Genomic DNA, 26,992 nt, shown 5'->3' on the forward strand with positions numbered 1-26,992 from the left:
GGGGGGATTTAATTCCATTCAATAACATTCTATTTGGATAGTGGCAAATTATAACAGAGGTTATCTCAGGACACTTTTCATAAAGAGACGTACTCCTTATAAAATCATAATACAGTTCCAACCATAAAGCAAGCACTTAGCGACAGTGGCAAGGAAAAACTTGCTTTTAAGAGGCAGAAACCTCGATGTTGGCAGCCATCTGCTTCAACCAGCTGGGTTAGAGAGAGAAAGGGAGAGCAGGATAGGGTGGATATGGTGTGTTTTTGTAGTTCAGATACATTAAATCCTGTCTTTTGTCAGTGTTTGTCATTGTTTCACAGCAGAGAAGTTGAAGTTATTATTTACTGTTTTCTGTAGGGAAATAATAAAAAAGTGTTTTCTAAAATTAGACTGAATCATATTGGCTGAATAACTACTGAGCTGTTATGACACCTGATCTTTAGTCAAATCTTTCCTTGTGTTTTTGCTCTCTCTGACGGCTGTCTAAGATTTTCAGTTGAAAAACTGCCCAGACTACATACCAACAGGATCAAGGTTCAACATAGTAGTCAGATTATCTAACTGAGCATGATAAAATACTTCAAACCTGAACATTGTTTGTCAAAACATCTGATAGTCCAACAGACGCAGACTGCATATCAGAAACAGCAAATAATAGATTTAGTTTTTTGTTATATGGTGAAGCCAGTCAGACTGTTGTAGGTGTCGTAGGGGCTGAAGTTGTTCATCCTGTTCTTTGTAGTGTTGATACTCTCAGGCTTTTCACCTTTGCCACAGTACATAGTTTTGCAACAAATGCACCAGAACCTTTGATTGTATAATTAGGCAATTAGGAGTGTTTGTCACCTCTAAAAAAAAATTTGTTGTCAAGCCGACATCCTGTACATGTGTGACTCTTGTTGAAATATTATAAAGGTCTTTTTCACCAGACACTATTACAGGAAAAGCACATGTGTAATTAAACACTTGTATCCGTTTCATTTAAGTGTGATCACTTGGCCATGTCACTGAGCCAGAACATAAAATAGTAGAGCCCTGGAACAAGTGAAGCTAAATAACTGTGATCAGAGAAGACATCCAGATGCATGTATATAGTATTAATGTGGAACAAATTCTCGGTCCAAGTCAGCTAAAGGACTGTCCCCCAAACCTATAGACTACCTCCGCAGCTGTGTGACAACAAGAACCAGCTTTTTTTTGGGATTGCTGTGGCCTTAAATGTCTTATTTGACAGCAGCTTTTCTAAAAAAATATATATACTGGGCGACACACTTTCAGTTTAAATTAAATAATAATAAATTGTCTCTTACAACTACTCTCTCATATGTATTTCAATGCAGGAACTGCACAATATGTTTTTCATTTTTACTAATTTTAATTCATCTTTTCATTCTGATTAGTATTATTTACACACACACAGAGGTCTGAGCACACACAGAAACCTATATACACATGCGGTTGATGTTGAGAAATATCGAAGCGATGGGTTTGCTGCAGTACAGCACACCAAGCAGCAAGGGGTTAGGTGCCTTGCTCATGGGCACCCCAGAGGTGAACTGGTACCTCTCCAGTTACCAGTCCACACTCAGTATCGACCGATCCATGCTGGACTTGAACCGCTACCCAAGCCGAGTTCCCATGGACCGAGCAACTGCTGCCCTAACTTTGTGATTTTATCAGTATTTGAACTCTTGTGCAGTTCCTGATATCTGTTGATGTCTGCCAGAAAGAAAACCCAGCCTCCCAAGCAATATGAGCATTTCATCAAATTGTTTCCCCATTGCTCAACTCTTTCTTTTGTCTTCATTCCAAGGTGCCAGATTCAACCTCGCACTTCCTCCACTGCGTGGGATTGCCATCGACAGACACAGGGAGAGACCACATGCGGAGGCTAAAAGGAATGCTTGAAGCAACGATGGATGTGTACACCTTCATGGTGCGTGTTAGTTAACAGCAGGACAGGAATGTTCTTCAGGAGAAAACAAAAGCAATGTTGTCAGAAATTCTCACCTGACTAGTTGGTTTTGTAAAGCTTGTTGGTCATGGAGTGCCATTTAGACTTTACAGACTGTGACATGAGATAGTTGTGTGGCGTCCTTTGTAGAGACACAGGTCACAAGTGTTTTATCTGTTTAAGGAAACACTTTATCCACACACCATTAATACATTTCAATTGCCCAATCTTTATTTTTTTTACACCCACAACAGAGGTCCAGCATGACGGGAGTGCCACTTCTCAGCCTGCAGGGGGAGCTGGCATTAAACCCCGAAGCAGACCCTCTCCAGAATGAAGCTCTGGTTCAGATGTGGATGGAGGTCAAAATAAAACCTATGCTGAAATCTATCACCAAACACTTCCTGTCCTGCCTCAGCACCAAGAACTTCAGCTGCTCCACCTACCAGACTGTGTATGCCTGAGTCTCTGTCAGCCTGTCTGTTTCTGTTACCTTTGTTGCAACGACTTCACATCATCTTGTCTCTTCTCGCAGGGTGAGGGAGCTGAGTCACCATTATTCTGAGATGAATCCAGCCAGACAAAAGTGGATCTACACATTCTTTATGTACCCCTTTCTGTCTGGAGACAGAGTGGCTGGTAAAGCTTTTATGTGTTTAATTAAACTTTATATTTAACTAGACACTACTGCAGAAACAAGAGAATACAACTACTAAGAGAATACGACAGTTTGCTCTGTTTAATCTGCAAATCAATCAGTGCTCGACAGGTTCTTCTATATTTAAATTTGGATATGGGGAGATCATCTTGACTGATTGCAACCATGGTTTTTAAAGAACTGCTTAATCTTGCCATGGAGAATTAGATCTTTGAACAAGGATTATAAATCAAACTCATAGCCATTGCATACAATTGTGCTGAATTATTCTGAGATCATATATATATTGTTCTGCATTTAAGAGTTATGGTGGTTTATGTAAATTTTATTTTATTTTTTGAATATACAAATAAAATTGAATTGAATTGCATTGAAATGTGTTCACTCAGTGTGTGTAATGTCTGTATAGGCTGTGTGAGTCAAGAGGAGAGCAGTGAGGAGTGGTTGATGAAGAATTTTGGTGCCTTCAGAGTCATGGCCCGAATGAATGACTTCTCAACGCTCAACATGGTCTTCAGTGGAGTGAGTTAACTTGAGTTTTCTAAAAGATTTATAGGTTTTAAAATAGTTTTTTCACTGTCAGACGACTAATTTTCTCCTGATCTTGTCCCTGTGCTCTGTTGTTTTCTTTCTCCAACAGTTGGAGGTTCTCCACCTGCTGTCTCCAGCACAGAAGGCCGAGCTGCTGCTAAGGCCTGAGGTTGCAGGTTTAGACAACAGCACCCTAAACCTGGTCTTCCACAGTTTGTTGACAGGGGGAGCTGGCCCTCCCCCCACTGCCAGCCCTGAAGGAGGCCACAACTGGACAACTGGATACCATCCTAGCTATCCACAGCCCACATATAACCCATACCAGCCACCATCCCCACACAACAACCTCAAAGAGGTACTGTAATGTATCTGTAATCTGAAATTATTGTATTTTATAGTCTGCTGGTAGTTGATGTGATTTTAACAGATACCTGGTATTTTCTTGTGGTCATGGTATCACAAATATTCACCATTTTAAGCTGCATATCAGTGTGTGCATGTGTGTAAACTCATGTAGTGCTGCCGAGTTTATAAAGTCTATCAAACTTGAAGGGGGAAGTTTCTGTCAGACATTTTGAAGATAAATTATTATAACGCATTTTCTTATTTTAAGTCACCTCGAAAAACTTTTTTACTTATTTTTTCTTGATTTTAGCGTTTGTTTTGTGATGTTTTGTTTTGTTGCATTTTATTAACTTTTATTTATTAACTGTTGCTTATTGTCCTTTTAATTGTATGTAAAATGCTTTGTAACTGGTTTTGAGAAGTGCTGTATAAATAAAGGTAAAGATATAATATTATAGCAACATATAATGTAAAGCCATAAAAAACTAGAATATCTTGGGTTTGAGCATTTAAAATTATTATATTCCAAATGCAGCTTTTATGAAGTGGTGAAACAAACAGCCACTGTTTTTGTTCACTTTCACTGGGCCCCTTAAGGAGTAGTAGTTAATAGTTTAACAATTTGGGAAATACCCTTTGCTGTCTTGCTGAGGGTTGGATTAGAAGATTGATACCACTCTCATGCCGGTGCACTGAATGCTACCGCCACCAGCTGGTTATCTGAGCTTAACACAAAGACTGGAAACAGCTTACCTTGTCAAGTCTGCATTATAATGTTATATACAGTATAACCTGTACAAGCACTAAACTATTGCTTTAACCTCGTCTCCAGATGCAGTCATTTCCAGCAAAAAGCTATGATGTTTACCTCCTCAGCACAAAACGTTAGACAGACAAAGTTAGCAACTGTGAACACTCTCATCATATCAACTTTATATGGTGATAATCAGTTTCACGTTACTGTGGTGCCCCAAATGGCCAAAAAATAATTAATGCAGCAAAAGATGCAGGAAACATAAACAAAAAATAAATAAAAAGTTTATTAATTGAAGATGTTATCATTTAACTTACACTATGTCACCTCTTTTCTCACACTTACAGGTTGTAAATGGGTTCATGATGGCTTTCAGACCCATTAGGAGCTTTGTTCATGACTTTGTGTCCTTCACACAGGAGGTATAAGCTCTCATGCACTAACACACACATACACACAGACTATATGAAGTGAAACTACTCCTGACCTGCTGTGTTTGTCTCCAGACGAACGTATCAGAAATAAGAAGCACCACTCTGACACAGTTCCTGCTCAACTGGACCCTGGCTGAGCTGGCAGATTTGTACCGGCCCCAAAACACATCTGTAGTTCCCGAGAAGCCAGAGTTTGACGTGACGAATGTGGAGGACTGGTACCAGCAGGTGGTGGTCCCGTTGTTACGGAGGTTCTTGCCAAATGACGGGGCCCTGATGCATCAAAACATCACACTCGCCTTCCACGAAGTGTTGTACGTCACCCACAAACATTTCTTATTAGTGTTCTTCTGTATTCATTTCTTTTTTCCATATATATATTTTTTAGTGTGTGAAGAGTAGTGAGTGTGTCCGTGAAGAAAAAGCTAGGTGGGAAACAATAGCAGTATATGAGTCAAGTACAAACTTAAATAAGATATATCTTAATCTATAATTTATATATATATATATGTTTATAAAATGTATACATATAATAAAATGTATACATCAACAAACAAATAAACAAACAAACATTTGGCTCACACACATATTCAGATCCAAATTCGTACAGGCAAAAGATTCAGGAGTCACATCCTATACAAGTAAAAATACATTTAAAATAAATAAATACAATGAAAAAAGATAAATTGAGGGTGTATTGTTATGTATATTATATTTACATGATTAAGGAAAGATATGCCGAAATAAAAGTAAATCAATTAAATGGTAAATAATAAATAATGTCCCTCTTAAGGCAGAGCATTCAGAGCTATGATACAAACCCTCTTGTGAGAATGGTAGAAATATTCAAACCAACATATAAGAGAAAGGGTTTCTATGTTTTATGCAAGGGATCCTCCTAATCTATAATCTTAATGATGGCATGTATAAAAGGCCCATTGCTTGCTAACATGCCAGCCATAGCAACTTCATAAAGGGATAACTGTGTTGAAGTTCTGGGTTTGTCAGCTGGTTGTGACGTTCCACTGCCCACTAGTGATCAATCAACAGATGCAACTTTAGTTGGTGCCCCAGTCTCACTCAATCCACCCAGGACTATCGATATGCTTCTGTGATGTAAGATGGTGTATGATAAAGTCTTTTGAATGTGTGTTTGTGTCTTGTTTGTGTTCAGCTATCTCGACCATGGCATGGACAATGAAACCTCTGAAAACATGGATGTCTGCAGCATCACTCTTGATAAGAGCCCTTGTGGGGTGAGGCGTCATTAAAATGTTTATTTTTTAATCTTTTATAAATAATCAAGTCTATATAACCTTTCCTTGTTGTCAAAATTCTGCTTGAAAAGTCATATTAATGAGCTTTACCCTCTTTCCAGCTGACTGACGCAGTGAAAAATGTGGCCAATGTCCTGCACTGTGCTGCTCGTACCAACCTGACAATGTCTGAGGAGACGATCATGAGATTGATTGTAGAGCTGACAGGACGTCTGAACTCACTGATCAGAGAACTGTCGACAGTGGTGAGTAGATCTATCTACCTTTCTATCTCTTTATCCAGCTTATAAAACAGAATATAAGCTTGTTTTACAAACATTACTCTGCATAAATTAACTCTTGTCCATGGGTTGTGCCTATATTACAGTACATTTATTAACAGTATATATAGCAAAAGTGTCAAACAATTTGGGAATGATAGCATATCATTTTCGGTGCCTTTAAAAGACTAACTTGGGGATAACCTGTCAGTCAGAGTTTTAAATCAGGTGGGTTTCTGGTCTTGAGTTGTCTTGGATTCGATAAAGGTGGTCTTGTCTACAGCACTGATAATTATAGACACATAAAATTAACACATAACAAATTTAAATTATTGTATGTAACTGAAATCAGTCCTCCCTTATTCGTTTCTTCCTGTAGAACTTTGGCGAGTTGGCGTCCGACTTTCAGCAAATCTTTGGCGAGGTGGAATCTCCATCAATGACCCAGGAACACCTGATGGACCCGGACTTCATCAAGCTCTGGTTTCAGATCAAACTGATGCCTCTCCTGCCTGACATACCCACAGGCCTCCTGTCCTGCCTCAGCACCAAGAACTTCTCCTGCCCAGTTTACCAAACCATGTGAGTGCACAGGTTTGAGGAGATGATGTTTTCTGTCACACACACACTGTTTGGTGTATTCAGTTTCTTATTTCTTTTATTTTATTTTCCTATACGTGCAGTGTGGCAGAACTCAACAGACACATGAGTTTTATGGATGAGGATCCAGAGCAGAGTCATAACATCTATGAGCACTTCATCTATTCCTTCCTGCTGCATCACAACGGCTCTGGTAAGTAAACTGTTGGCAGAAGTTTGTGAAAGTGTCCTTTTTACTTAAAATATACCTCATAAAAATGTTCACATGGTGAAGTATTCAGATAATCTATTAAGTAAAAGTAGTCATACTACAGTGTAAAAATACTTAAAAGTCCTCCATTGAAAATATTATTTAAGTAAAAGTAAAAAAGTATCAGCATCAAAATGTATTTAAAGTATCAAAAGTAAAAGTTAAATGCTGAAAAATGGCTCCTTTGTTTGTTTGTGTTTATTTCAAACATGTAACAGAATTTTTTTTTTAAAAAAACAAGACAAAATAACATCACAATGAAATTAACATTAGTCCTATACACAAACAGAATGAATAAATCCCCATAAACAACACTAATTAAATGTAAATGTTCGAAAAGCAGAATGAGGAAGTATACACTTATTTATTCCTACCATTTCTCCTCTACTTATCAATTAACACATAAACTTTGTCTCCTATACATATATTTATACATATACATATCTGCACACACAACTGTACATGTATGTTGTTTATAAACAGCTTTTACAATTTTTATTAACGTTTAACGTATATCACGTGTCAATAAACTACTTACATGTATGTAAATGTACTTACTTTACATTGTTGTGTTTCAGTTTTTTTCTTTACCGTGAATAAAGAATAATGCAGAGACAAAGGGTTAATGTCTGTGGTTCATTTATAAATATACATTATATTTGTGTGTATTTTTCAGACCCGCAGTGTTTGTCCTCAGCCGCTCACACTGCAGACTGGATCCAAAGCAACTTTGGTGTCTTCTCAACATTCGCCTCCATCTCAGACTTTCACAGTCTTAACTCAAACTTCTCCGGAGTAAGTCTGGAAAACCCGGCATGCTTCATCTATAACCGACTTCACTGACGCCTTCGGATTAATGTAAATACTTTCTTCTCTTTTGTCTCCTGTTCAGCTGGAGGTTCTTCCAATATTGTCTCCAAAGCAGATGGCAGAGATGCTGCTGATTCCTCTTCCCACTCCACCTGAGAAAGACGTTGTCATTGACCGAGTGTTTGACTTCCTGTTGGAGTCCCCTGAAGACAGGAAACTCATGGAGGTCCTGCACTACTTGGTCAAGCTCGCCAAAGAGGTAACGGCTTTGTAATTATACAGTAACTAAATGCTTATTGGAAAAACTGGATAATTAATTGTAAAATATATATTAAAATTTCCAGATGGAGCCACCCTGTGGTGTCTACAAACACATGTGAGTACTTTCAGATTACATTTTGGTGTAGCAATCTATATTGATTTTACTTTTAATGTGTAATTTCTGGCGCTAAGAGATGAAGATTAATTACGTGGTGAAGTAGCGTGGGATCATGGGAGTTGTTATCTTCACCACCATTAATGGCATTGACAGATGACTGGTGAAATGCACCTTTACCTGAATAAAATTAAAGATTCTTTCTTTTGAACATTGTTGGAAACATTTGGGATAATGTAACTACACAACAAAATATATAACATAGGTCTGGTGTTTATAGACATTTTAATGCAGAAATGTTGCATATTATAGCTTCAAATCCACCATAAATTAGAAAATGAAAGTACTGTTGCATACACGCATAGGACAGCTGCAGTATTCAAATGATTATAATTATGAAAGGTACCCTACCCCCATCATATTAATATAGATACTATGACATATTACATTTTCTGGAAAATTAGCTGAGAATGTCGTGTAGCATATAAAATAAGCAAATTAATTACTTGACAAAAAATATCCAATATTGACTTTCCACAGTGGGACATAAAGAAAGTTTGGGAACCACTTCATAAACCAGTTATTATCAGATTTATTTATATTTAAGTTATTGCCCTTATCACTACTTATTCATTTATTTATTTGTTTACTTAGACATGTATCACAAGTGTATGCTTTTTCCTCACCTCTCTGATGACCCCCCATATTAATCTGGCTCTTGTATCCCATTATCGTCTATCACTATGTTAATTTTGATGCAGAGAAAATACATTTCAATTCATTTCATGTTGCTTTAGTTGGGCTATGACTTCTTCAAATGCTAAGTAAGTGTTTCTTTTTCTATTTGTGTGTCAGTTTTGAGAGACTGTATGGAGCCGTACCATCTCTGCCACCAAGCATTGAACCTGTCACCTGGGCTACCATAGATGAGCTGATACTCATGGCACCAGAGGGTCAGTCTCATACACAGAAAAACATGTTAACTTGACTGTAATGTTTAATGGATTTTTCCTAATTTCCTCAGCCAGGATAAGTTCTTATTTTATTTTGTGGATGTTTTTTTTTATTTTTATTAAATTGTATCACAAATGTTAGCATGTGCACACAACAGTTGACTGAATAGTGTTTTCTATGTTTCGATTTGTTCAGAGTGCGTGCCAGAGAACATCGCGGTGAGATTTCTTTAAATTTGCTTAACTTATATTTCCAATTAATCTATTTTACTTGTATTTTGGAGTTTATGTTTGAAGTTTACTGATAAATTAGTTGAATGGTCCATAACATTTATTAAATCTTTCATTCACAGTGCCCAATAACCCAGTACAACGGTAAAAATCTCTTTTAGTCTCATTTATTCACTCATTACATTACTATAAGTGCTTATCGAGCTAAAATCTTTTTTTCCTCTGCTGTTTGACAGTTACTGACGTCTGCAGAGGAATTAACAGGTAATCCCATTTTATGATTTGTATCCAAAATTGCAAATAATGTTAAGTTTCAAAAGTCTCTTTTCTGACATGTATTTTGCTTTTTCTCCTGTATTTACAGCTCTGACCTGCAATCTTACTTGAAAACATCTATGGAAGTTTCTTGCAATTTTACCTTGGAGACATATGCATGTGCACAGGTGACGATCTCATTTAAAAGACTTAAAGTAAAAGGCTGTATATACTGTGAAATGACAATAAAGACTGATATTTGATTGGAAATATGTTTTAAATTAATAAATTGACCATTTAACTGTCTCACACATACAGCTGGAGAACTTCACAACCAATCAGCTGGTGTCTCTTCTGAAATGTAATTTGCCTGGAAACAGCAGCCACTCTAAGGTGCTGTGGAAGCTGCTGCTGACTAAACATTCCTCTGTCTTGGACCCAGCTCTGGACATCTTGGTTAACATGGTGAGAATATTTTTAACACTCTGATTCAGACACACACACACACAATTTATTTACAGGATTATTAATTAATAATTTAAAATGTATTAGACCAAAAAAAATTAAAATCGTTTAGAAGCTCCAGTTGACCCCTTTTTTGGACCTCGGTCAACTGTTGCCTTTACTGAACTGCTATATGTTAATTTATATGCTATATGCTATGTGCTAGGCTCATCTATGTTGAAAAGACAACTACATTTTCAAGATGGTTAAAAGCAACAAATGTATAATCTCATTTGAAGTTAACGTTAATGTTATGCTAATGCATGACCCAAATGTAATTTTTTACTCAAATGTGACTCAGATTACATTTTTTTCTCATTTCAAGTGTGAACAGTCCAACTCACATTAAATATGATCTTACAGTTTCTGATTTGAGCCACTTTCATATGTAGTCAGATCAGATTCAGGTCTGATTTTTGGCAATGTGACCTCAGTGTAAACAGACATATCAGAATTTATGTGACTTTCATGTCTCTCTAGACTGACATTCGCCAATGCGGGTCACGCCAGGACCGTGACCTGTTCACACTGAAATCTGATCCGGGCCATATTTTAAAAAATAATGCGGACACCCAAACAAATACAAAAATCAGATCTGAGCAATAAATCAGAATTGAGCCCTGAGGCTTGCAGACCCTAGCACAGGGGTGTGATTTAGGAATGGTAAGTTATTGCAATCCATAATGATTCAATCAACTGATCTCCCCTACAGTCCATGACCATGGTCGGCCCATCAGCGTCAGTGATTTTGGACGTGATTGGAGAGATCAGAGTGTCGATACTGACGGATGAGCAGCTGATGAACAGCAGTGTCATCGATCAGTGGTTCTCCAACCGTCTGAGCGGGTTCCTGCCGTCTGCATCAGGAATGTTCCTGCGCTGTCTGAGCAGCATGAACCTCAGTTGTCATTCATACCAGCAAATGTAAGCGACTGTCCACAGACTCCCTAACCTCACATTAGAGATGCTCTGTCATAGCAACATGCACATTACTTCATATCACCCTTCATCCTTTATCTAGTTTGCTGTTTTTGGCTCAAGACGTCAGGATTCCTTTGAACCCTGCTGTTGGACAATTTAACATGCTAACTCTAAGCGTGTTAATAAGTTAAAGATGGGCTCCCAAGACCTCCCCACACCACTGGGTGTAACCAAATAATGCTTCTGTATAGTCATTTTTCAACAAACCTGCCTTTCTTTCGAGCCAGAGTTGAAAACATACCTGTGAATATCATATTCCATTTTTTGCCAGTAGATCCTCCTAAATGTTACACCCTGGACCTCTAATAGCTTATTGGTTTACACTTACAGTTTGATGTCTTGTTATGTCTCACCCCAACATGTGTTCCAACATGAAATACATCCCACTGAAGTGGTACTAATCAATGTTTTTATGTTAACAATGCATCGCCTAACTCCGTAGCATTTTAGCATCTTTCAGCTAATTTTTTGGGTGGTTTGTGTCCTGCAACATTACTGTTTTGGTTTGTTCTCATCATCTGATCAATATTGTTTTCAGCAAGTGGCAGCTGTTCTCTGTGAAAAAGACATTGTACATTACCTGCCCAGCAACTAGCTGGCGAACATAGGGAAGCATTTATCAGCTAAACAGCCTAATATTGTACATTGTAGTTAGTGGAAAACAAAACAGAGCAAAAAGGAGAGAGAATTATGGTTGTCATTCATTCAAGTGGACAGAAACACAGTAAAATGAATGTTTGTAATCTGTTTGCTAACTAAATATTCATAATAAATCAGTGTTGTGTTTACAGCTTTCTCTGCTGCCCCCAAGTGGCAAAAAATGAAGTTAGTGCAGGTTTCAGGAAGTAGGAAGATATTCTTCCAAAGCTAGCAGGCTAATGTAAGCATTAAAATATCAAGAGCTCATCTACGGCTGACGAGTTTGAGATGTTAATTGCCACCATGCAGCCTGTTTGATTTAGGTTATGACAAAGTCTCCCTCCTTGTGTCTCCAATTTTCATCCAACTGTGTAATGAGAGTTACAACATCTTGAGTTTAAGACCATTTTTCATTATTTAATTACCCTCATTATCTAATATTTGTAATTCTATGGTTGATTTTGTTTTCAGACTAGAGGAATTTATCGACCCTGTTGACAACATGACCTTAGAACAACAGCATGTGGTGCTCAAGGATTTCGTCCTTCGTTTCCTGTCGCACTCAGGTACTGAAGTGAATGACTATAATGATGTGACTATTTTCAGAACTATTTCATCTTTCTAAACTCAAGAGCTGAAAATATGTTTGCATTTAGAGATATCTCTTTGTTTTTATGACTTTGGTCCAGGTCCAGCCTGTGTGTCGGTCTCCAACGGCAGTGTAGATTGGCTGATGGAGAATCTGGGTCCGTTTTCAAGACTACTGACAGTCAGAGATCTGCTTGATCTCAACTCAGACTTCAACCCTGTAAGATTTCATTTCTGATAACATCAAGAGTTTATAAAACTGGTCAGTGCTGTTATTGCCTTGTTATTTTCAGCAGCAGTAAACTAATTGTTGATCCTCTCTTCCATTCAGCTGGAGGCGCTACGACTCCTGACTCCAAAGCAGAGTGCAGAACTGCTGGTGGTGACTCTTCCTGCTCATCCAGACAAAGACGTTGTCATAAATATGATCTTTGATTACCTGACTGAGTCTCCCAAAAAGAGGGAATTCACAGAGTTCCTGTCCGACCTCGTCATGTTTGTCCCACAGGTAGAAAGAGAAACCTGATTCCTCTTTATTCAAAATGTAAACTTTGTTCTTCTTGTTGAAGGTACTAATCTTTGTTTTCTGTATTTGAAGGGAAACCTTTCCTGTTCATCATACAAAACACTGTGAGTTCATATATATTTATGTTTACTTTAGATTCTATATTGATTATTTACAATAATCATATGAAAGATAACATTATGATATTAATCCCACATGTTGCTGTTGTAGGTTTAACAGACTGGACTTGGCCATGGCTACAGTTTCTCCTGATGTAGTGTCATCCATCATTAACAGCAAGTTGGCCTTATCCCAGCACATACCACCAGGTGAGAAGCACAATCTACAAAATATTATTAACATTTATGTAATAATGATATTATAATAAATAAATAACTATACAATTAAGTAATTTGTATTTACTTTTGCTTTTATTTTAGGTTGCGTCATATACAGCGGACAGGTAATTAAATTGGTTTGTTTCTCTGGATATTGTCTAATATTGGTTTTATGATGGAAAACTCATAACCTTCTTCATCTTTTTTTCCCCCAAGTGCACAGTTACCATGACAAATGGTAAGTTGTCTCACTGCTTAAAAAGTTAACTCATAAAATGATTCAATAATTTAATGTTAGTAATCACCATTAATTATTTTATTCCTATTTTTCTCAGAAACAGACATTTGTGTTGGAGTGAACAGGTGAGATTTATTTACTTTTTGGTATCTTACTTTGAGCTTGTTTAATATTTTGTCAATAAATGTTTAACGTTTTATTTTATTTTGAAACTACAGCACAATGCTGCAGCTCCATCTTGACAGCGGACGGATGAATGGAAGTTTCTGTCACTTTGCTGTTGAGGAATTTGCTTGTGCCTCGGTAAGACACCAAAACATCTCAGATTAACGACTGTCCTCTAACTACTGCTGTGTGAAACTGTTTCAATGTGATCTTCAGTATGTTTTCTGATGTTCCGTCATCATTCAGCTGTTGTCATTCTGCTCTTTGTCACACAGCTGTCATCGTTGAAAGCAATGGATCTGGCAGCGATGTTGGCGTGTGATCGCTCCTCCAACTCAAGCAGCTCAAGACCCGTCTGGAAGCTTCTCCTCTCCAAAGCCTCACGTGTGCTGGATGAAGCTCTGGATCTTCTAAGCAACAAGGTAGGAATCAGCAACAGTCCTCACTTTACTCTCTCCTGACCAGAACTAGACACTGGATACCTTTGTTTTTCTCTTGTAGACTCTGGACCCCAGAAATCCTGTTCTGTCAATGGTTTTGGACGCTATACGAGAAATCCGATTGGACAAATTGAGTGAAGGCAGTCTCAGCGATCCTGCTGTCATCCAGCTGTGGTTCAACCACCGGCTTCGTCCATTTCTGCCAGCAGTTTCCCCTGACTTTCTTTCATGTCTCAACACAAAGGGATTGAACTGCAGCACCTACCAGCACATGTAAGCTTACACATTTACTGTCATCTTCATCTAAACTTCTGAGACATCAATGCAGATCTGATTCTTTGATTCTCATTGACCCCTCATTTTCTTTCTGAACTCAGTTTGCAGATTTTGGGCAGTCTCCAGCCACACATGACGCTCCACAGGCAGATGTCAGTCTACACAGACTTCATCCAGGTTTATCTGACCAGCAACAACACCAAAGGTAGGTCCTTAGACTCCAATAAAGATGGAGAATCAAACTCAGTAAGTTTATTTTGAGTGTAAAATCTCAACTTCTCTCTGTACACTTTTCAAAAAAGGTAAAAAGGTTTCATAAATGTTTTCTTCTACACTTAAAGTATAAAAGTAAATATTTACAGTGGCTTGTGAGATTTTAATACTCATTGTACACCTGAAAACAATGTTGTTGGATGACAAATGGAGAGACAACTTTGGCATTATTACAACCTTCTTTATCTTTACGACTTGGTCCAGCCTGTGTGTCAGCCTCCAACAGCAGTGCAGATTGGCTGATGAAGAATCTGGGTCCGTTTTCAAGACTACTGACCGTCAGAGAGCTTGTTAATCTCAACCCAGACTTCAACCCTGTAAGATTTCATTTCTGATAACATCAAGAGTTTATAAAACTGGTCAGTGCTGTGATTACCTTGTTATTTTCAGCAGCAGTAAACTTATTGTTGATCCTCTCTTCCATTCAGCTGGAGGCACTACGACTCCTGACTCCAAAGCAGAGTGCAGAGCTGCTGGTGGTGACTCTTCCTGCTCATCCAGACAAAGACGTCGTCATAAATATGATCTTTGATTACCTGACTGAGTCTCCAAACGAGATGAAATTCACAGAGTTCCTGTCCGACCTAGTCATGTTTGTCCAACAGGTAGAAAGAGAAACCTGATTCCTCTTTATTCAAAATGTACACTTTGTTCTTCTTGTTGAAGGTACTAATCTTTGTTTTCTGTATTTGAAGGGAAACCTTTCCTGTTCATCATACAAAACACTGTGAGTTCATACATATTTATGTTTACTTTAAATTTTATATTTATTTTTTACAATAATCATATGAAAGATAACATTGTGATATTAATCCCACATGTTGCTGTTGTAGGTTTAACAGACTGGACTTGGCCATGGCTACAGTTTCTCCTGATGTAGTGTCATCCATCATGAACAGCAAGTTGGAATTATCCCAGCACATACCACCAGGTGAGAAGCACAGTCTACAAAATATTATTAACATTTATGTAATAATGATATTATAATAAATAAATAACTATACAATAAAGTAATTTGTATTTACTTTTGCTTTTATTTTAGGTTGCGTCATGTACAATGGACAGGTAATTCAATTGGTTTGTTTCTCTGAATATTGTCTAATATTGGTTTGATGATAGAGAACTCATAACCTTCTTAATTTTTTCCTCCCCCAAGTGCACAGTTACCATGACAAATGGTAAGTTGTCTCACTGCTTAAAAAATTAACTCATAAAATGATTCAATAAATGAATGTTAGTCATCACCATTAATTATTTTAATGCTATTTTTCACAGAAACAGACATTTGTGTTGGAGTGAACAGGTGAGATTTATAAACTCTCTGGTATCTTACTCTGAGATTGTTTAATATTTTGTCAATAAATGTTTGACGTTTTATTTTATTTTGAAACTACAGCACAATGCTGCAGCTCCATCTTGACAGTGGACGGATGAATGGAAGTTTCTGTCACTTTGCTGTTGAGGAATTTGCTTGTGCCTCGGTAAGACACCAAAACATCTCAGATCAACGACTGTCCTCCAACTACTGCTGTGTGAAACTGTTTCAATGTGATCTTCAGTATGTTTTCTGATGTTCCGTCATCATTCAGCTGTTGTCATTCTGCTCTTTGTCACACAGCTGTCATCGTTGAAAGCAATGGATCTGGCAGCGATGTTGGCATGTGATCGCACCTCCAACTCAAGCAGCTCAAGACCCGCCTGGAAGCTTCTCCTCTCCAAAGCCTCACTTGTGCTGGATGAAACTCTGGATCTTCTAAGCAACAAGGTAGGAATCAGCAACAATCCTCACTTTACTCTCTCCTGACCAGAACTTGACACTGGATACCTTTGTTTTTCTCTTGAAGACTCTGGACCCCAGAAATCCTGTTCTGTCGATGGTTTTGGATGCTATACGAGAAATCCGATTGGACCAATTGAGCATAGCTAATTTCAGCGATCCTGCCATCATCCAGCTGTGGTTCAACCACCGGCTTCGTCCATTCCTGCCAACAGTTTCCCCTGACTTTCTTTCGTGTCTCAACACAAAGGGATTGAACTGCAGCACCTACCAGCACATGTAAGCTCACACATTTACTGTCATCTTCATCTAAACTTCTGAGACATCAATGCAGATCTGATTCTTTGATTCTCATTGACCCCTCATTTTCTTTCTTAACTCAGTTTACAGATTTTGGGCAGTCTTCAACAACACATGACGCTCCACAGTCAGATGACTGTCTACACACACTTCATCCAGGTTTACCTGACCAGCAACAACACAGCAGGTAAGTCCTCAGATTTCCATGAAGATGGAGAATCAAAGTCAGTCAGTTTATTTTGAGCGTTAAGTCTCAAAGTTTCTCTGTACACTTTACAAAAAAGTGAAGAAATGTTTAAGAAATGTTTGACAAATGTTTTTTTGCTACAGTTAATATATGATAATAAATATGTACAGTGGCTTGTTGAAGCTGTAATACTCATTGTACACCTGAAAACAATGTTGTTAGATGACAAATGGATAGACAAGTTTGCCATTATTTCAATCTCCTTTATTTTTACGACTTGGTCTAGCCTGTGTGTCGGCCTCCAACGGCAGTGCAGATTGGCTGATGAAGAATCTGGGTCCGTTTTCAAGACTACTGACCGTCAGAGAGCTGATTCATCTCAACCCAGACTTCGAACCTGTAAGATTTCATTTCTGATAACATCAAGAGTTTATGAAACTGGTCAGTGCTGTTATTACCTTGTTATTTTCAGCAGCAGTAAACTTATTGTTGATCCTCTCTTCCATTCAGCTGGAGGCGCTACGACTCCTGACTCCAAAGCAGAGTGCAGCGCTGCTGGTGGTGACTCTTCCTGCTCATCCAGACAAAGACGTTGTCATAAATATGATCTTTGATTACCTGACTGAGTCTCCAAACGAGATGAAATTCACAGAGTTCCTGTCCCACCTCGTCATGTTTGTCCAACAGGTAGAAAGAGAAACCTGATTCCTCTTTATTCAAAATGTACACTTTGTTCTTCTTGTTGAAGGTAATAATCTTTGTTTTCTGTATTTGAAGGGAAACCTTTCCTGTTCATCATACAAAACACTGTGAGTCCATATATATTCATGTTTACTTCAGATTCTATATTGATTATTTACAATAATCATATGAAAGATTACATTGTGATATTAATCCCACATGTTGCTGTTGTAGGTTTAACAGACTGGACTTGGCCATGGCTACAGTTTCTCCTGATGTAGTGTCATCCATCATTAACAGCAAGTTGGCCTTATCCCAGCACATACCACCAGGTGAGAAGCACAGTCTACAAAAATACTGTTAACATTCATAAGTTAATGATATTATAATAAATAAATAACTAGACAATTAAGTAATTTGCATTTACTCTTGCTTTTATTTTAGGTTGCGTCATATACAGCGGACAGGTAATTCAATTGGTTTGTTTCTCTGGATATTGTCTAATATTGGTTTTATGATGGAAAACTCATAACCTTCTTCATCTTTTTTTCCCCCAAGTGCACAGTTACCATGACAAATGGTAAGTTGTCTCACTGCTTAAAAAATTAACTCATAAAATGATTCAATAATTTAATGTTAGTCATCACCATTAATTATTTTAATTCTATTTTTCACAGAAACAGACATATGTGTTGGAGTGAACAGGTGAGATTTATAAACTCTCTGGTATCTTACTCTGAGATTGTTTAATATTTTGTCAATAAATGTTTGACGTTTTATTTTATTTTGAAACTACAGCACAATGCTGCAGCTCCATCTTGACAGTGGACGGATGAATGGAAGTTTCTGTCACTTTGCTGTTGAGGAATTTGCTTGTGCCTCGGTAAGACACCAAAACATCTCAGATTAACGACTGTCCTCCAACTACTGCTGTGTGAAACTGTTTCAATGTGATCTTCAGTATGTTTTCTGATGTTCCGTCATCATTCAGCTGTTGTCATTCTGCTCTTTGTCACACAGCTGTCATCGTTGAAAGCAATGGATCTGGCAGCGATGTTGGCGTGTGATCGCACCTCCAACTCAAGCAGCTCAAGACCCGCCTGGAAGCTTCTCCTCTCCAAAGCCTCACTTGTGCTGGATGAAGCTCTGGATCTTCTAAGCAACAAGGTAGGAATCAGCAACAGTCCTCACTTTACTCTCTCCTGACCAGAACTAGACACTGGATACTTTTGTTTTTCTCTTGAAGACTCTGGACCCCAGAAATCCTGTTCTGTCGATGGTTTTGGACGCTATACGAGAAATCCGATTGGACAAATTGAGCGTAGCTAATTTCAGTGATCCTGCCGTCATCCAGTTGTGGTTCAACCATCGGCTTTGTCCATTCCTGCCAGCAGTTTCCCCTGACTTCCTTTCATGTTTCACCACAAAGGGATTGAACTGCAGCACCTACCAGCACATGTAAACTCACACATTTACTGTCACCTTCAACCAAACTTCTTAGACTTCAATGCAGATCTGATTTGTTCATTCTCATTAACCCCTCAATTTATTTCTGAACTCAGTTTGCAGATTTTGGGCAGTCTCCAGCCACACATGACGCTCCACAGGCAGATGTCAGTCTACACAGACTTCATCCAGGTTTATCTGACCAGCAACAACACCAAAGGTAGGCCCTTAGATTTCCATAAAGATGGAGAATCAAACTCAGTAAGTTTATTTTAAGTGTAAAATCTCAACTTCTCTCTGTACATTTTTCAAAAAAGTTATAAAATTTTGTAGAATTTTTTACTACAGTTAATATATAAAAGTAAATATTAACAGTGGCTTGTGAAGCTGTAATACTCATTGTACACCTGAAAACAATTTTGTTGTATGACGAATGGAGAGAGAACTCTGCCATTATTACAATCTTCTTTATCTTTATGACTTGGTCCAGGCTGTGTGTCAGCCTCCAACGGCAGTGCAGATTGGCTGATGAAAAATCTGGGTCCGTTTTCAAGACTACTGACCGTCAGAGAGCTGATTCATCTCAACCCAGACTTCAACCCTGTAAGATTTCATTTCTGATAAAATCAAGAGTTTATAAAACTGGTCAGTGCTGTTATTACCTTGTTATTTTCAGCAACAGTAAACTTATTGTTGATCCTCTCTTCCATTCAGCTGGAGGCGCTACAACTCCTGACTCCAAAGCAGAGTGCAGAGCTGCTGGTGGTGACTCTTCCTGCTCATCCAGACAAAGACATTGTCATAAATATGATCTTTGATTACCTGACTGAGTCTCCAAACGAGATGAAATTCACAGAGTTCCTGTCCCACCTCGTCATGTTTGTCCAACTGGTAGAAAGAGAAACCTGATTCCTCTTTATTCAAAATGTACACTTTGTTCTTCTTGTTGAAGGTAATAATCTTTGTTTTCTGTATTTGAAGGGAAACCTTTCCTGTTCATCATACAAAACACTGTGAGTCCATATATATCCATGTTTACTTCAGATTCTATATTGATTATTTACAATAATCATATGAAAGATAACATTGTGATATTAATCCCACATGTTGCTGTTGTAGGTTTAACAGACTGGACTTGGCCATGGCTACAGTTTCTCCTGATGTAGTGTCATCCATCATTAACAGCAAGTTGGCCTTATCCCAGCACATACCACCAGGTGAGAAGCACAGTCTACAAAAATACTGTTAACATTCATCAGTTAATGATATTATAATAAATAAATGACTAGACAATGAAGTAATTTGTATTTACTCTTGCTTTTATTTTAGGTTGCGTCATATACAGCGGACAGGTAATTCAATTGGTTTGTTTCTCTGGATATTGTCTAATATTGGTTTTATGATGGAAAACTCATAACCTTCTTCATCGTTTTTTCCCCCAAGTGCACAGTTACCATGACAAATGGTAAGTTGTCTCACTGCTTAAAAAGTTAACTCATAAAATGATTCAATAATTTAATGTTAGTCATCACCATTAATTATTTTAATTCTATTTTTCACAGAAACAGACATTTGTGTTGGAGTGAACAGGTGAGATTTATAAACTCTCTGGTATCTTACTCTGAGATTGTTTAATATTTTGTCAATAAATGTTTGACGTTTTATTTTATTTTGAAACTACAGCACAATGCTGCAGCTCCATCTTGACAGCGGACGGATGAACGGAAGTTTCTGTCACTTTGCTGTTGAGGAATTTGCTTGTGCCTCGGTAAGACACCAAAACATCTCAGATCAACGACTGTCCTCCAACTACTGCTGTGTGAAACTGTTTCAATGTGATCTTCAGTATGTTTTCTGATGTTCCGTCATCATTCAGCTGTTGTCATTCTGCTCTTTGTCACACAGCTGTCATCGTTGAAAGCAATGGATCTGGCAGCGATGTTGGCGTGTGATCGCTTCTCCAACTCAAGCAGCTCAAGACCCGTCTGGAAGCTTCTCCTCTCCAAAGCCTCACCTGTGCTGGATGAAGCTCTGGATCTTCTAAGCAACAAGGTAGGAATCAGCAACACTCTTCATCTTACTCTCTCCTGACCAGAACTAGACACTGGATACCTTTTTTTTTCTCTTGAAGACTCTGGACCCCAGAAATCCTGTTCTGTCGATGGTTTTGGACGCTATACGAGAAATCCGATTGGACCAATTGAGCGTAGCTAATTTCAGCGATCCTGCCATCATCCAGCTGTGGTTCAACCACCGGCTTCGTCCATTCCTGCCAACAGTTTCCCCTGACTTCCTTTCATGTCTCAACACAAAGGGATTGAACTGCAGCACCTACCAGCACATGTAAGCTTACACATTTACTGTCATCTTCATCTAAACTTATGAGAGATCAATGCAGATCTGATTCTTTGATTCTCATTGACCCCTCATTTTCTTTCTTAACTCAGTTTACAGATTTTGGGCAGTCTTCAGCCACACATGACACTCCACAGTCAGATGACAGTCTACACACACTTCATCCAGGTTTACCTGACCAGCAACAACACAGCAGGTAAGTCCTCAGATTTCCATGAAGATGGAGAATCAAAGTCAGTCAGTTTATTTTGAGCGTTAAGTCTCAAAGTCTTCTTACACTTTACAAAAAAGTGAAGAAATGTTAAGAAATGTTTGACAAATGTTTTTTTGCTACAGTTAATATATAATAATAAATATGTACAGTGGCTTGTTGAAGCTGTAATACTCATTGTACACCTGAAAACAATGTTGTTAGATGACAAATGGATAGACAAGTTTGCCATTATCTCAATCTTCTTTATCTTTACGACTTGGTCTAGCCTGTGTGTCGGCCTCCAACGGCAGTGCAGATTGGCTGATGAAGAATCTGGGTCCGTTTTCAAGACTACTGACCGTCAGAGAGCTGATTCATCTCAACCCAGACTTCGAACCTGTAAGATTTCATTTCTGATAACATCAAGAGTTTATAAAACTGGTCAGTGCTGTTATTACCTTGTTATTTTCAGCAGCAGTAAACTTATTGTTGATCCTCTCTTCCATTCAGCTGGAGGCGCTACGACTCCTGACTCCAAAGCAGAGTGCAGCGCTGCTGGTGGTGACTCTTCCTGCTCATCCAGACAAAGACGTTGTCATAAATATGATCTTTGATTACCTGACTGAGTCTCCAAACGAGATGAAATTCACAGAGTTCCTGTCCCACCTCGTCATGTTTGTCCAACAGGTAGAAAGAGAAACCTGATTCCTCTTTATTCAAAATGTACACTTTGTTCTTCTTGTTGAAGGTAATAATCTTTGTTTTCTGTATTTGAAGGGAAACCTTTCCTGTTCATCATACAAAACACTGTGAGTCCATATATATTCATGTTTACTTCAGATTCTATATTGATTATTTACAATAATCATATGAAAGATTACATTGTGATATTAATCCCACATGTTGCTGTTGTAGGTTTAACAGACTGGACTTGGCCATGGCTACAGTTTCTCCTGATGTAGTGTCATCCATCATTAACAGCAAGTTGGCCTTATCCCAGCACATACCACCAGGTGAGAAGCACAGTCTACAAAAATACTGTTAACATTCATAAGTTAATGATATTATAATAAATAAATAACTAGACAATTAAGTAATTTGCATTTACTCTTGCTTTTATTTTAGGTTGCGTCATATACAGCGGACAGGTAATTCAATTGGTTTGTTTCTCTGGATATTGTCTAATATTGGTTTTATGATGGAAAACTCATAACCTTCTTCATCTTTTTTTCCCCCAAGTGCACAGTTACCATGACAAATGGTAAGTTGTCTCACAGCTTAAAAAATTAACTCATAAAATGATTCAATAATTTAATGTTAGTCATCACCATTAATTATTTTAATTCTATTTTTCACAGAAACAGACATATGTGTTGGAGTGAACAGGTGAGATTTATAAACTCTCTGGTATCTTACTCTGAGATTGTTTAATATTTTGTCAATAAATGTTTGACGTTTTATTTTATTTTGAAACTACAGCACAATGCTGCAGCTCCATCTTGACAGCGGACGGATGAATGGAAGTTTCTGTCACTTTGCTGTTGAGGAATTTGCTTGTGCCTCGGTAAGACACCAAAACATCTCAGATTAACGACTGTCCTCCAACTACTGCTGTGTGAAACTGTTTCAATGTGATCTTCAGTATGTTTTCTGATGTTCCGTCATCATTCAGCTGTTGTCATTCTGCTTTTTGTCACACAGCTGTCATCGTTGAAAGCAATGGATCTGGCAGCGATGTTGGCGTGTGATCGCACCTCCAACTCAAGCAGCTCAAGACCCGCCTGGAAGCTTCTCCTCTCCAAAGCCTCACTTGTGCTGGATGAAGCTCTGGATCTTCTAAGCAACAAGGTAGGAATCAGCAACAGTCCTCACTTTACTCTCTCCTGACCAGAACTAGACACTGGATACTTTTGTTTTTCTCTTGTAGACTCTGGACCCCAGAAATCCTGTTCTGTCGATGGTTTTGGACGCTATACGAGAAATCCGATTGGACAAATTGAGCGTAGCTAATTTCAGTGATCCTGCCGTCATCCAGTTGTGGTTCAACCATCGGCTTCGTCCATTCCTGCCAGCAGTTTCCCCTGACTTCCTTTCATGTTTCACCACAAAGGGATTGAACTGCAGCACCTACCAGCACATGTAAACTCACACATTTACTGTCACCTTCAACCAAACTTCTTAGACTTCAATGCAGATCTGATTTGTTCATTCTCATTAACCCCTCAATTTATTTCTGAACTCAGTTTGCAGATTTTGGGCAGTCTCCAGCCACACATGACGCTCCACAGGCAGATGTCAGTCTACACAGACTTCATCCAGGTTTATCTGACCAGCAACAACACCAAAGGTAGGCCCTTAGATTTCCATGAAGATGGAGAATCAAACTCAGTAAGTTTATTTTAAGTGTAAAATCTCAACTTCTCTCTGTACATTTTTCAAAAAAGTTATAAAATTTTGTAGAATTTTTTACTACAGTTAATATATAAAAGTAAATATTAACAGTGGCTTGTGAAGCTGTAATACTCATTGTACACCTGAAAACAATTTTGTTGTATGACGAATGGAGAGAGAACTCTGCCATTATTACAATCTTCTTTATTTTTACGACTTGGTCTAGCCTGTGTGTCGGCCTCCAACGGCAGTGCAGATTGGCTGATGAAGAATCTGGGTCCCTTTTCAAGACTACTGACCGTCAGAGAGCTGATTCATCTCAACCCAGACTTCGAACCTGTAAGATTTCATTTCTGATAACATCAAGAGTTTATAAAACTGGTCAGTGCTGTTATTACCTTTTTATTTTCAGCAGCAGTAAACTTATTGTTGATCCTCTCTTCCATTCAGCTGGAGGCGCTACGACTACTGACTCCAAAGCAGAGTGCAGAGCTGCTGGTGGTGACTCTTCCTGCTCATCCAGACAAAGACGTTGTCATAAATATGATCTTTGATTACCTGACTGAGTCTCCAAACGAGATGAAATTCACAGAGTTCCTGTCCCACCTCGTCATGTTTGTCCAACAGGTAGAAAGAGAAACCTGATTCCTCTTTATTCAAAATGTACACTTTGTTCTTCTTGTTGAAGGTAATAATCTTTGTTTTCTGTATTTGAAGGGAAACCTTTCCTGTTCATCATACAAAACACTGTGAGTCCATATATATTCATGTTTACTTCAGATTCTATATTGATTATTTACAATAATCATATGAAAGATTACATTGTGATATTAATCCCACATGTTGCTGTTGTAGGTTTAACAGACTGGACTTGGCCATGGCTACAGTTTCTCCTGATGTAGTGTCATCCATCATTAACAGCAAGTTGGCCTTATCCCAGCACATACCACCAGGTGAGAAGCACAGTCTACAAAAATACTGTTAACATTTATAAGTTAATGATATTATAATAAATAAATAACTAGACAATTAAGTAATTTGCTTTTACTCTTGCTTTTATTTTAGGTTGCGTCATATACAGCGGACAGGTAATTCAATTGGTTTGTTTCTCTGGATATTGTCTAATATTGGTTTTATGATGGAAAACTCATAACCTTCTTCATCTTTTTCTCCCCCAAGTGCACAGTTACCATGACAAATGGTAAGTTGTCTCACTGCTTAAAAAGTTAACTCATAAAATGATTCAATAATTTAATGTTAGTAATCACCATTAATTATTTTATTCCTATTTTTCACAGAAACAGACATTTGTGTTGGAGTGAACAGGTGAGATTTATTTACTTTTTGGTATCTTACATTGAGCTTGGTTAATATTTTGTCAATAAATGTTTGACGTTTTATTTTATTTTGAAACTACAGCACAATGCTGCAGCTCCATCTTGACAGCGGACGGATGAATGGAAGTTTCTGTCACTTTGCTGTTGAGGAATTTGCTTGTGCCTCGGTAAGACACCAAAACATCTCAGATTAACGACTGTCCTCCAACTACTGCTGTGTGAAACTGTTTCAATGTGATCTTCAGTATGTTTTCTGATGTTCCGTCATCTTTCAGCTGTTGTCATTCTGCTCTTTGTCACACAGCTGTCATCATTGAAAGCAATGGATCTGGCAGCGATGTTGGCGTGTGATCGCTCCTCCAACTCAAGCAGCTCAAAACCCACCTGGAAGCTTCTCCTCTCCAAAGCCTCACGTGTGCTGGATGAAGCTCTGGATCTTCTAAGCAACAAGGTAGGAATCAGCAACAGTCCTCACTTTACTCTCTCCTGATCAGAACTAGACATTGGATACTTTTGTTTTTCTCTTGTAGACTCTGGACCCCAAAAATCCTGTTCTGTCAATGGTTTTGGACGCTATACGAGAAATCCGATTGGACAAATTGAGCGTGGACAGTCTAAATGATCCTGCTTTCATCCAGCTGTGGTTCAACCACCGGCTTCGTCCATTCCTGCCAACAGTTTCCCCTGACTTTCTTTCATGTCTCAACACAAAGGGATTGAACTGCAGCACCTACCAGCACATGTAAGCTAACACATTTGCTGTCACCTTCAACCAAACTTCTGAAACTTCAATGCAGATCTGATTCTTTGATTCTCATTAACCCCTCATTTTCTTTCTGAACTCAGTTTGCAGATTTTGGGCAGTCTCCAGCCACACATGACGCTCCACAGGCAGATGTCAGTCTACACAGACTTCATCCAGGTTTATCTGACCAGCAACAACACCAAAGGTAGGTCCTTAGATTTCCATAAAGATGGAGAATCAAACTCAGTAAGTTTATTTTAAGTGTAAAATCTCAACTTCCCTCTGTACACTTTTCAAAAAAGTTACCAAATTTTGTAGAATCTTTTTACTACAGTTAATATATAAAAGTAAATATTTACAGTGGCTTGTGAAGCTGTAATACTCATTGTACACCTGAAAACAATTTTGTTGTATGACGAATGGAGAGAGAACTCTGCCATTATTACAATCTTCTTTATCTTTACAATTTGGTCCAGCCTGTGTGTCGGCCTCCAACGGCAGTGCAGATTGGCTGATGAAGAATCTGGGTCCGTTTTCAAGACTACTGACAGTCAGAGAGCTGATTCATCTCAACCCAGACTTCAACCCTGTAAGATTTCATTTCTGATAACATCAAGGGTTTATAAAACTGGTCAGTGCTTTTATTACCTTGTTATTTTCAGCAGCAATAAACTTATTGTTGATCCTCTCTTCCATTCAGCCCGAGGCGCTACGACTCCTGACTCCAAAGCAGAGTGCAGAGCTGCTGGTGGTGACTCTTCCTGCTCATCCAGACAAAGACATTGTCATAAATATGATCTTTGATTACCTGACTGAGTCTCCAAACGAGATGAAATTCACAGAGTTCCTGTCCGACCTCGTCATGTTTGTCCAACAGGTAGAAAGAGAAACCTGATTCCTCTTTATTCAAAATGTACACTTTGTTCTTCTTGTTGAAGGTAATAA

At 38.3% G+C, this 26,992-nt stretch overlaps 1 protein-coding gene across 50 annotated transcripts in view; it reads left to right on the forward strand.

Annotated features, from left to right (window-relative positions):
- mslnb (mesothelin b) overlaps positions 1–26,992 on the forward strand; it is a 50,637-nt gene that overhangs the window by 4,801 nt on the left and 18,844 nt on the right. For 9 of the 50 annotated variants that reach the window (XM_051386510.1, XM_051386545.1, XM_051386546.1 and 6 more), the window contains 90 exons: positions 1,814–1,936; positions 2,209–2,408; positions 2,490–2,593; positions 3,022–3,134; positions 3,253–3,498; positions 4,590–4,664; positions 4,749–4,990; positions 5,851–5,932; positions 6,055–6,198; positions 6,593–6,795; positions 6,897–7,006; positions 7,740–7,858; positions 7,956–8,132; positions 8,218–8,249; positions 9,105–9,202; positions 9,399–9,421; positions 9,556–9,577; positions 9,670–9,697; positions 9,798–9,876; positions 10,007–10,153; positions 10,905–11,116; positions 12,284–12,378; positions 12,502–12,620; positions 12,732–12,908; positions 12,999–13,030; positions 13,137–13,234; positions 13,346–13,368; positions 13,460–13,481; positions 13,579–13,606; positions 13,700–13,784; positions 13,922–14,068; positions 14,148–14,359; positions 14,464–14,567; positions 14,840–14,952; positions 15,064–15,240; positions 15,331–15,362; positions 15,469–15,566; positions 15,678–15,700; positions 15,792–15,813; positions 15,911–15,938; positions 16,032–16,116; positions 16,254–16,400; positions 16,480–16,691; positions 16,796–16,899; positions 17,186–17,298; positions 17,410–17,586; positions 17,677–17,708; positions 17,815–17,912; positions 18,025–18,059; positions 18,139–18,160; positions 18,258–18,285; positions 18,379–18,463; positions 18,601–18,747; positions 18,827–19,038; positions 19,143–19,246; positions 19,517–19,629; positions 19,741–19,917; positions 20,008–20,039; positions 20,146–20,243; positions 20,356–20,378; positions 20,470–20,491; positions 20,589–20,616; positions 20,710–20,794; positions 20,932–21,078; positions 21,158–21,369; positions 21,474–21,577; positions 21,861–21,973; positions 22,085–22,261; positions 22,352–22,383; positions 22,490–22,587; positions 22,700–22,722; positions 22,814–22,835; positions 22,933–22,960; positions 23,054–23,138; positions 23,276–23,422; positions 23,502–23,713; positions 23,818–23,921; positions 24,192–24,304; positions 24,416–24,592; positions 24,683–24,714; positions 24,821–24,918; positions 25,031–25,053; positions 25,145–25,166; positions 25,264–25,291; positions 25,385–25,469; positions 25,607–25,753; positions 25,833–26,044; positions 26,149–26,252; positions 26,524–26,636; positions 26,748–26,924. In XM_051386510.1, coding sequence (XP_051242470.1) covers positions 1,814–1,936; positions 2,209–2,408; positions 2,490–2,593; positions 3,022–3,134; positions 3,253–3,498; positions 4,590–4,664; positions 4,749–4,990; positions 5,851–5,932; positions 6,055–6,198; positions 6,593–6,795; positions 6,897–7,006; positions 7,740–7,858; positions 7,956–8,132; positions 8,218–8,249; positions 9,105–9,202; positions 9,399–9,421; positions 9,556–9,577; positions 9,670–9,697; positions 9,798–9,876; positions 10,007–10,153; positions 10,905–11,116; positions 12,284–12,378; positions 12,502–12,620; positions 12,732–12,908; positions 12,999–13,030; positions 13,137–13,234; positions 13,346–13,368; positions 13,460–13,481; positions 13,579–13,606; positions 13,700–13,784; positions 13,922–14,068; positions 14,148–14,359; positions 14,464–14,567; positions 14,840–14,952; positions 15,064–15,240; positions 15,331–15,362; positions 15,469–15,566; positions 15,678–15,700; positions 15,792–15,813; positions 15,911–15,938; positions 16,032–16,116; positions 16,254–16,400; positions 16,480–16,691; positions 16,796–16,899; positions 17,186–17,298; positions 17,410–17,586; positions 17,677–17,708; positions 17,815–17,912; positions 18,025–18,059; positions 18,139–18,160; positions 18,258–18,285; positions 18,379–18,463; positions 18,601–18,747; positions 18,827–19,038; positions 19,143–19,246; positions 19,517–19,629; positions 19,741–19,917; positions 20,008–20,039; positions 20,146–20,243; positions 20,356–20,378; positions 20,470–20,491; positions 20,589–20,616; positions 20,710–20,794; positions 20,932–21,078; positions 21,158–21,369; positions 21,474–21,577; positions 21,861–21,973; positions 22,085–22,261; positions 22,352–22,383; positions 22,490–22,587; positions 22,700–22,722; positions 22,814–22,835; positions 22,933–22,960; positions 23,054–23,138; positions 23,276–23,422; positions 23,502–23,713; positions 23,818–23,921; positions 24,192–24,304; positions 24,416–24,592; positions 24,683–24,714; positions 24,821–24,918; positions 25,031–25,053; positions 25,145–25,166; positions 25,264–25,291; positions 25,385–25,469; positions 25,607–25,753; positions 25,833–26,044; positions 26,149–26,252; positions 26,524–26,636; positions 26,748–26,924 — 9,228 coding nt within the window. The remainder of the gene's footprint in view (positions 1–1,813; positions 1,937–2,208; positions 2,409–2,489; positions 2,594–3,021; positions 3,135–3,252; positions 3,499–4,589; positions 4,665–4,748; positions 4,991–5,850; positions 5,933–6,054; positions 6,199–6,592; positions 6,796–6,896; positions 7,007–7,739; positions 7,859–7,955; positions 8,133–8,217; positions 8,250–9,104; positions 9,203–9,398; positions 9,422–9,555; positions 9,578–9,669; positions 9,698–9,797; positions 9,877–10,006; positions 10,154–10,904; positions 11,117–12,283; positions 12,379–12,501; positions 12,621–12,731; positions 12,909–12,998; positions 13,031–13,136; positions 13,235–13,345; positions 13,369–13,459; positions 13,482–13,578; positions 13,607–13,699; positions 13,785–13,921; positions 14,069–14,147; positions 14,360–14,463; positions 14,568–14,839; positions 14,953–15,063; positions 15,241–15,330; positions 15,363–15,468; positions 15,567–15,677; positions 15,701–15,791; positions 15,814–15,910; positions 15,939–16,031; positions 16,117–16,253; positions 16,401–16,479; positions 16,692–16,795; positions 16,900–17,185; positions 17,299–17,409; positions 17,587–17,676; positions 17,709–17,814; positions 17,913–18,024; positions 18,060–18,138; positions 18,161–18,257; positions 18,286–18,378; positions 18,464–18,600; positions 18,748–18,826; positions 19,039–19,142; positions 19,247–19,516; positions 19,630–19,740; positions 19,918–20,007; positions 20,040–20,145; positions 20,244–20,355; positions 20,379–20,469; positions 20,492–20,588; positions 20,617–20,709; positions 20,795–20,931; positions 21,079–21,157; positions 21,370–21,473; positions 21,578–21,860; positions 21,974–22,084; positions 22,262–22,351; positions 22,384–22,489; positions 22,588–22,699; positions 22,723–22,813; positions 22,836–22,932; positions 22,961–23,053; positions 23,139–23,275; positions 23,423–23,501; positions 23,714–23,817; positions 23,922–24,191; positions 24,305–24,415; positions 24,593–24,682; positions 24,715–24,820; positions 24,919–25,030; positions 25,054–25,144; positions 25,167–25,263; positions 25,292–25,384; positions 25,470–25,606; positions 25,754–25,832; positions 26,045–26,148; positions 26,253–26,523; positions 26,637–26,747; positions 26,925–26,992) is intronic. The other 41 variants (XM_051386512.1, XM_051386511.1, XM_051386528.1 and 38 more) reach the window with 41 other exon arrangements.

Source organism: Dicentrarchus labrax, unplaced genomic scaffold (genome assembly GCF_905237075.1).
Source record: "Dicentrarchus labrax unplaced genomic scaffold, dlabrax2021, whole genome shotgun sequence".
Lineage (NCBI taxonomy): Eukaryota > Metazoa > Chordata > Actinopteri > Moronidae > Dicentrarchus > Dicentrarchus labrax.